The sequence below is a fragment of the Nicotiana tabacum genome, chromosome 4 (assembly GCF_000715075.1).
Source record: "Nicotiana tabacum cultivar K326 chromosome 4, ASM71507v2, whole genome shotgun sequence".
Lineage (NCBI taxonomy): Eukaryota > Viridiplantae > Streptophyta > Magnoliopsida > Solanales > Solanaceae > Nicotiana > Nicotiana tabacum.
In genome coordinates this window covers 85,203,396-85,212,768 of record NC_134083.1, presented here as the reverse complement: position 1 = coordinate 85,212,768, position 9,373 = coordinate 85,203,396, and the positions used below count along the sequence as shown (strand labels likewise).

General features: G+C 36.4%; 1 protein-coding gene across 2 annotated transcripts; it reads right to left on the bottom strand.

Annotated features, from left to right (window-relative positions):
• Positions 1-292: 292 nt before the first annotated feature.
• On the bottom strand, positions 293-7,470 carry LOC107779394 (uncharacterized). 2 transcript variants are annotated; one of them, XM_016599829.2, is made up of 9 exons: positions 7,158-7,470; positions 5,982-6,191; positions 5,456-5,523; positions 4,841-4,894; positions 3,395-3,664; positions 3,248-3,310; positions 2,778-2,846; positions 2,643-2,688; positions 293-721 (listed from the first exon to the last, which is right to left on the bottom strand). In XM_016599829.2, the coding sequence occupies exons 1-9, from the start codon at positions 7,189-7,191 to the stop codon at positions 663-665; spliced, it is 873 nt and encodes a 290-aa protein (XP_016455315.1). In that variant the 5' UTR covers positions 7,192-7,470; the 3' UTR covers positions 293-662. The 2 variants fall into 2 exon arrangements, with proteins under 2 accessions (XP_016455315.1, XP_016455314.1); XM_016599828.2 differs by having other exon boundaries at positions 5,456-5,538; positions 7,158-7,412.
• Between the last annotated feature and the right edge of the window lie 1,903 nt (positions 7,471-9,373).

Genomic DNA, 9,373 nt, shown 5'->3' with positions numbered 1-9,373 from the left:
TAAAAAGTTGCAATTCATTGTTGGCTTAATATTAGCTGAAGTATTGATTTCGCTCAATTGTTTGGAGCAGATCAAAAGCGAAAAGATAACTGGAAAATAAAAGGAATTTTTGTTTATTAAATAACAATACAAGTAAAAAGATGTTGTCGGTGCTCCATATGCAGGTATAACAAACCTTTGCGCGTTCTCAAAAGCTACAAAAGCCCGTGCCAATGAAAGGTGCGTTTAACTACTGACAAATGCGAGGTTAGAAGAAGGTAAGCGCTAAAAAGTTGAAGTACCTTAGTTAAGGTAAGATGAAAAAAGAAAACACATTGAGTTCCACGGTAAAACATCCAGAGTTGCTCTAATCAACTAAACTCGGCAGTAATTTGCAAACTGACTCATTGACACCCTTTTTCTGGTGACTCTTGATAAAGCCATTTGCCCCATATACAATATCATACAACCAGAAAAAACAAGTTCTTAACCTCCATCAGACAATCTTTTATTGTTCTAAAGCCGAATTTACCCATAATAAGAAGTTTACATTACCACCTAAACTTGCTTCCCAAGTGGGATTAGGAGAGTCCAAGATGACCGAGTTGACCAAAAATACAAGGAAAAGAACAGCAACCTTAGTGCTCTCCAAGAATTCAAATACTAGAGGTGAGCAACTTCGGTTAGATACCACGAAATGATGGCAAGACAGCAATAAGTGGATCACCGTAACCAACAGCTTCTGCGGTGCACCATATTTGAAAAGTGAGTTGAGGTTTTCCAGAAAGAAGATGAGAGCACAGTAGATAATGTTAACAAATTAGAAATGCGTGCAAAGACCAACATCAAGCATATTAATATTTGCATACATTTTGAAGCTAAGAGAATCATCACCGGCAGATGGCAGAGAGATAATACTGGGAAAGGGCAAATGGCTTAGTTAATGACCTTGTATGAGTCGGCCAGTTGGGAAAACCATTTATATTCAGTTAAAAAGAACCACCATAACGCACAAAGTGGAAAAAGCTCACGTATCAATAGATCTTAGGCACTAACAAGGATGGCAGCTTAGGAGATTAAAGCAATAATGAGTATGTCACATACTTGTTAGGTCCTACTACTGACTTTTTCTCGTCACTTGTAATTGATCAATTGAATCCATTGGGAAAAGTAATCCTTTTTCTTTTTTCTTTTTAGATAAAGAATAGGGTAAAGTTATCATGACTTCTCCATTTACCTATTTCTGCTTGATTTGGTGTCTTCCTCGTTAACTACCCATTTATGATTACAGAGTTGTTATAGGTAATTCATAATCTCTGCATCATCAGTTTCTTTCAACATATAGAACCTCACAGGCTCTTTTTCTTAATCATTTGGCATAGCACACGCTTTCTATTCAATAGGTTGCTTTTTCTTGCACAGCAAACTAAAACCTTTCAAACTTCATAGTGCTTCATTTGCCGCATAGCCTCGAGCATTTCTAGCGCTTTGCACAAACCAAACCAGCTTCTATACCTATCTCATATCCGCAAAAATTGACCCTAAATAACTAAATTGCTAATTTGTTGGTATTATTTCGGCATTAATGCTCTTATACCATCTAGTTGAGCTCCTGAAAACTGAAGTTAGATACTTAGATTATATATTTATAGATGAATCCAACCTATTGCTTAAATTGTTTCATCTGATTCTAGAATCTGAAACGCAGAGGACCCTACCTTCTTTCTTTTTAAATAATACAACTAGCTAAGAAATGTAAACACGACTCACTAGATTTGCTGTCATTCCTATATGATAAAAGCCTTACATGCCAGGTCAAAGAAAGCAAATCAACTTTAAACAATCCACTCAACCCAGACAGAAATACAACAGGAAACTCAGACAACAATGTTATTATATCAGGCCAATATTAGAATTAACCCAAAATATCATAAAGTGTGTTGTCGACATGGTACCGGACTGGAGTCTAGCCCATCATGTCCGACGTAGGAGATGGCTTAGGTCAATTATTGATCGCCCATATCGGTTGATCCTGACCCAGATGGGTTGGTTACAAGAAACCAATCAACCCCACTACCGCTATTGCGTAGAAGTTATTTTCTTAGTTTCTGAGTGGGGAAGTTACTGAGGAGTGAGGGGAGTTACTTTTAGAGGAGAAGCTAAACAAAGCTTGACGCAACTAATGCTTCAGCAAATTCTTTAGAGAAGTATTGTAGTTTTTACTTTTGAGAGAAAGAACTCTAGTAAAAAGATTAGGATGAAAAGCTTCTCCTAATCTTTTTCCACTCTTAAACATCTCAAAATACCCTATGTCAAAGTATCAAGGCATTTAGATTATAGCAATAAGTCTGTTTCCCTATGAAGTAGTGCGGACTTGCAGTCAATTCTTGTGAACAATCAACTTCCTCTATATCCACCGCAAATTTTGTGGTTTTAATATCTCATATGCAATATAAATTGGTAATTTGGCAGAAAAACTGCAGCTGGGATAATCTGAGTAAAACGAGGTGGAGAAAGAACTTCTTTCTAGAAATATTTTGTATTAGGAGCAAACTGAACTTCTTTCTTGTACCTTTTGCATCTTCTTGATGCCTTTAATGCAAATCTTACTTCATCAAATAAAAAAAAGGAGAAAGAACACAAAAAAGTTGAAAGAAGCATACCACCGTCATTAAAGAGGATCTTCAAGACTTCTCCAGCGGCATCTGACTGCGTAATTAAAAAAAAAAAAAAACAGGTCACAAAATATTACCCTGATAACAGATAAATAACAGAACGGATTTGCCTGAGAGGCTTACTCTGACAGGAAGTTCTGTCCCAAACTGATCCAAAAAGCCAATAATCTGTCCCTCCTTGATAACATCACCCTGCACAAAAGCATACACGCATGATTCAAGCACTAAGCTATACTCCATATAGACCTTTGTCAGGTTAATCCTGGCATGTGAGCATCACATTGAAGACAACAAGAGCATATGTTAACAAGAAATAACAATGGTCTACTGAGTTCCAAGATCCTAGTAAGGCACTGCCGCTCTCAATTCTTAGACCGTTAAGCAAAGAAATGGTATGCTCACAAAACAAACAAGATAGATGTCCTCCGTTCACCCCTTCCAATATCTAGACATGATAGTTTTTCAGTAAGAAACTATAATCTTTTGAAGAACTAAGCCTACAACATCTAGTGGTCAAGAGATCCGATAGGATACTAATCTAATTTTAAGAGAAAGTTAGTAGTTATCCATAGCAAATGAAAGCCTTCAGTTACCTCTTTACAAGCAGGTGGTTGTTTCTTTCCCTTTAATGTCCTGGCCCTTCGGAATGAACCAACCTGCCAGAAAAAAAAACAGAAGTCATTGCTGGCGTAGTCCACGATACATGCTAAAAGTGTTTACCAGGGTCAAGCAATGCACACCGTCGGGCATGATACAAGAACATAACCACTAGCTCCAGTAGTCTCTAGTGCTGCTAATTTTGCTGATTTCTCAGCAGCGACGTTTGTGAATGGGCTGATCTTTTCTGAGGAAGATTTTCCCGGGGAAGTTGCAGGAGCAGCAGCTGTTGATGCATTGGATGGTTTACTTGCGCTAGGTGGTGGTGGTGGTGGTGGCGGTGTGGAAACAACAGGTGCAGGCACTATTGGAGCTTCAATGTTCCGCTTCAGGTGCAGTTCGAAATCTCCGATCTATGAGAAAAACCATAATATCCAATCAAACATCAGTGGAGATAAACTCCTTTTCTTTCATAATATATTAGAAAAGCTATTTTAAAAGTAATTAGAATTGTATTTTGACAGAAAGTAATAAATAAATCATTACGGAGAAACCTACAAAAGTGATTTTCTACACTGGCAATACTTGTCATATCAAAACCCAACATGGAATTCATAGATTTGCGTAATCAACTAATCAACAAACTGAAAATAAGAAAATTTAATACCCATTCCAAATTTGTCAGTGACTACTTGGATGATACATGCTACAATTCCTGTATGTAATTGCAGCCTTCAATTCTTTATGCAGAAATGTTTCAACCATATTATTTGTCATTGCAGTGTTATATATGGATCACGCTTGGTGGACAGAATTGTCCAATACTGCAAAGCTCACCGAATTAATAAAAAAAAAAGGGCAGCCCGGTGCACTAAGCTCCCGCTATGCGCGGGGTCCAATACTGCAAAGCTCACCGAATTAATATGCACCTTTATTCATTTTCTTCTACTACAAGGCAATATATGAATTTCTAATTCACACAGCATCAATGATTGAATTATCCAATTATTTCCAAATATATCATCAGACCTTTCAGATCAAACTGTGTGGTGCTGAAATAGCAAACACTAGCATTTCAAGATATTTTAGACATTGTTCTAACAATCGTAATACAATTTACTAGCTCTTTAAATTTAACTTTTTTCGATTACAAATGGGGAAGGGGAAGGCAAAGAAGGACAGTGAGGGCTGACCTAACATCTATATTATATGGAAGACTCCCACCGTTACCACTAGGCTATATGCCTTGGTGCTAGTCAACGACGTAAAATAAGCAATCTGTTGATTTCTACCAAGTTAGGTTTGATTAGTGACTAATAAAGATAATTTTGAATATGCTAGTAGTCTAATGTATAATTTCAGGTCATAGCACACATGGCAGGGCTATGTGGCCACGGAATCTCATATGGTTTGAAGATAAGACAAGCTTCAAATTTCCTTTGGTTATTTCCAGGTTCCTCAGATTTTTGAACTCTTATAATCTCATCTATAAATTTCTATTTCAGAATCTCCCTAACAAATGAAAAGGCAGCAATAGTGGTTATGCACTATAATGAAAGGACACATGAGCAGTCAAAGAAAATGCTTACCTTAAGTTTCAGCTCAGCAACCTCTGTATCATCACACACTTCGGTAATCAGAGCCTGATGAGAGCAGTAAAGAACAACAATAAAGCTTAAAGTCGCAACAAGCATAGAGCTAAGTCCAGAAATCCATGTCTAAGATAAGAAAGCTGTATAAAGAACAACAATAAAGCTTAAAGTCGCAACAAGCATAAAGCTAAGTCCAGAAATCCATGTCTAAGATAAGAAAGCTGTATAAAGAACATGAAGAATAAAATACATGATTTTGAAAGTCACCAGATTAAGAACAATGGCACAGGTTATTACGGGTTGCCACAAACATGAGTAGTATTTTTTAATCATGCACAAATGAGAAACAATTACTAAATCAGAAGCTCAAAACTGCTTAATAAAGATTGGCTGCAGTTGCCGGATTTCTTGGTTTCCACACAGTTCAACTGGACTTGCATAAAAACAGTAAAATCATGTAACAAACTTTAGTTTAGGAGGACCAATTAAGCCAAAAGTCAAGCATCAAGCATATAATGCAATAAAATCAACACAAGGCACTTAAGACACCCACAAAAAAGAAAAAGAAAAAACAATCCAGTGAGACATTTCAACATCAAAGAGATAACAAACCTCAAAACCCTTTGGAAATGTTGCTGTTGGCAGTGGACTCTTCTCCGTTGGCACTTTTTGGTGGCTATCTGTAAGAACAGCTCCTTCAGATTAAGGGAATTTGGCCTAGAAGTTAGATGTGACGGGCTGCACTCATAGACAAAATAAAGGAATCCAGAAAACTACTTTCCACTCTTTATCAGATAAATGCCAAAAGGATAATCTTTAGATTCCACTAGAGGTTCTACTCAGAATGAATTAAGAGGCTGTGATTGCAAGCATAATGGTATGATAGATACTAAAAAAGCTATGTTGCTCCAAAAACCGAAGGGTGCGTGTCAGATCCTCCAAACATAGTGCATTTTTGGAGGATCCGACTCGGGTGTGACAACATATTTGGAGAGTCGGTGCAACATAGCTAAAAAGCATCAGCGCATCAAATAACCAAGAATGAGATGTACATTCAATACAATAGCCAAATGGAAATTAGAAATGACTAGCCCCTAGATACTGATTCACACCTGGCATAATAAGAAAGCAAACTCACCGTCAGATTTTGCTGTCACAGTTGTTTCAGATGTCTTTGCACAATACAGTATCAATCTATTATGCTTGTTAGTAGAAGACACGAGCTTTGCACCACTGGAGGATCCCTTAACGGGCAACTTAGTAGGCTTGGAGAATGCAACATTATTCATTGGAAAAACACCAGGCATTTCGATTACTGACCTCATATGGGAAGTGGCACCTACTGAATCTGTCATCATAAATAGTTAAGTAGGATATCCACATGAAATAAAGATTTATAATAGAACTATTGGAGGATATCCACATGAAACAGATAGATAGATTAGAACTACTTGCAAGCATTTATGCAAGAAAACAGGTTTGGCATCAGTAAGGTAATTCAGAGGCTGGATACAGTGAATATCCAAAGATAAGAGGAATGTAGTTTTATTTATTAAAAGAACACATGCATGAAAACAGGTAAAGCCAATTGTATGCTTGTGCTTAAAGGAAAAAAAAAACTGCCCCTTCTATTTGTTAAAGTAGAAGGAGAAATAATTTATTTATTTTTTTGTACTTTTCTGGATCACCTTACATCATTTTCTACTCATAAATTACCTCATGTTTTTCTAGCTCAATTGCACATTAGTCCCCTAAATTCAACAGAATGAACACGCTTTTGTTCTGCCCGCGAGTAGAAATAGCTAGAACATCTGTCGTGATTTTTCATGAAAGCAAACTGCACTCAACACAATGCAGCTTCATCAATCAAGAACCACTAGTTTGAAGTTCCTCTAAAAGACTAATCTAATAACACATATTTACTGCCACAGCTTTCTGATCTTTAATTCATCTAAAATCAGGCATAAAAGAAAAGACACTGTTTTGCCACTATACAGTTCAGGTATCATTCCTTTCCAATTTAAGAAAATATTAAAATTCATATGCGCGAAATCTTATAAAATGTCGGATCTGAGATGAAAAAGTAAGAAAGTAAAGTAGATAGCTATACGTTGTTACCAACGGCAACGAGAGCTAAGAAAAAACTAAGCTAAGAGCTTAATCTCTCTATCCGTCAATATAACAGCAAAAAATCACAGATGTACACAAACAAAAATACATAGCTACATCACCAAAGAAATTAATCCATTCACTTGAAAATAATCCATTCACTTGAAAATGTATATATACAGGACTAAGAAATGGAGAGAATTACGGTGAAAGGAGCGGAGAACAGCGGCGGACTCCATTTGGTAAAGGAGCTCTGATCGGAGAGACCGAGGAAAATGAAGGACGAATTTGTTGGAGAGATAACAGAAGAAAAGAGGGGGAAGAACGTATTTATAGCAAATGGAAACTGAGAAAATGAGATTGGGTTATGAGCTTAGCACAGTTGTGAGAAAGCAAGATATATTATCTGTCAACTTTGAGATGTCCGCCCCGAACTTCTATTTCTTCACCCACCCCTACCGTTTCCGACTCTTTGCTGACCTGTGCAACTAGTTTCACCGAATATACCAAATCAGATTAAACAAAATCATAAGTGATACAACAATATAAACAACAGCAACAACAACCCAGTAAAATCTCACTAATGGGTCTGAAGAGGGTAGTGTGTACGCAGACCTTACCCTTACCCGAAGAAATAGAGAGCCTTTTTCCGAAAGAACCTCGGCTCAAAAAAATAAAAAGATAAAATAACAAAAAGGAGACAATATTAGTATCACAACAACAATCATATGATAAATAGGAACACCATGAAATCCAGAAGAAAGATACAAAGCAAAGGGAGACAATATTAGTAAATATTAGTATCACCACAACAATCATAAGAAAAATAGAAACACCATGAAATCTAGAAGAAAGATGCAAAGCAAAAGCGATAGCTAGTAAATAGGACATGCACTGAAAAGCGAAATAGTAAGCCACAACATTGCCACTAGCTATCTTAGACAAAAACCCTACATGGCTAGTCCCACAATGGTACGAAGTAAGGTACGACTCAACTACCTCCTAACCTACAACCCTAATACTCGACCTCCACATCTTCCTATCAAGTGTCATGTCCTTGAAAATCTGGAGTCTCGCCATATCCTGATCACCTCTTCCCAATACTTCTTAGGCCGCCTTCTACCTCTTCTCGTGCCATCCACAACCAGCTGCTCACACCTCCGTACCGGAGCATCTGGGCTTCTCCTCTAAATATGTCCGAACCATCTAAGCCTCGCTTCCCGCATCTTGTCATCAATGGGAGCCACATGCACCTTCTCCCGGATATCATCATTCCTAATCTTATCATTCCTAATCTTAAAAATCATAAGTGATACATTTTTTAAAATATTATATATCATTTATTTATAGATAAAAATTATTTTTCCTCTTCAAATTTGCCTAAAAGAATCGAATTTTCCCTTCAAATTTGAATAAAATATATTTAATCTCTCATATCTCAAGCAATGTCTACTTTGTTCTTTAAGCAATATTTCATCTTTTTGTCATCTTAAAGGCTTAATTCAAATAGTGCAACATCTTAATCTAAATTATGATTTTAAATTAATTTAATGTATAAAGTAAAAATAAAAAAATATATTGATAAAATATATCTTTATTTTTAATAATTTTAGTATTGGTTATATTAATTATTTGAGATCTCCTCCACTCCCTTTTTGCTTTCAAATCTTTCAATATATTTTTCTTAAGTGATTGTCTGTTAATTTTAACTACCCCTAGCAAAAGGAGACCAAAAATACTTGTTCTACTAAATTTAAAGGGTTTAATATGCACAAAGGTATATGTAACAACTAAATTTTATTCCTGAAAAATAATAATCAAGACAAGAAATATAGCGACAAATATTATATTTGGTTTCAAGTGATGGGATTACAGCTCCTAGAATATCTCAAATTTAAAGGGACGTAGTCCTCTGATTCCTCTCCTCACGAACGATGGTTCAAGAGCTCGAGAGCTTGATCTTAAACGTGATGCATTTCAGATTTGTGGTGCGTCACGAACAATTTGAAGGTTGTCATGAACCAAGATTTGTTGTTGGGTTATCACGAACAGAAGATTTGAAGCCGCCCGCTTTTGATTTGAGTTTGCCTTTGGGATTTGACCACAGACGAAGATTGTAGATGTGGATGGAGACCTTGATGCTATTCTTCAGAGCTTCTTTAGCATTTCCTTTTGCTTACTTATTTTTCCTTTTAGCCTTCTCCTTTGACCCCTTTATATAGGTGTGGGGTGGAATAGCATCCAAGAAAATCCTCATGGGCCATTGGGCTTGGGGCTTTATATGGATCGATCCATTTAGTAGAAAATTAATTAAATGGGTTAGCCCAATAATATTGAACTTTTATTTAAATTAATTTAATTTAATTTAAATAAATAACCCAATTATACTAGCCCAAAATATTTGGTTGGACTAATATATAT

Coding starts and splice junctions, on each gene's coding strand:
- LOC107779394 (XM_016599828.2), bottom strand. CDS start 7,191: ATGGAGTCCGCCGCTGTTCTCCGCTCCTTTCACC. Junction 5,539..5,981: donor TGTGACAGCAAAATCTGACG/GTGAGTTTGCTT, acceptor CTTAATCTGAAG/GAGCTGTTCTTACAGATAGC. Junction 2,689..2,777: donor GGACAGAACTTCCTGTCAGA/GTAAGCCTCTCA, acceptor TTAATTACGCAG/TCAGATGCCGCTGGAGAAGT.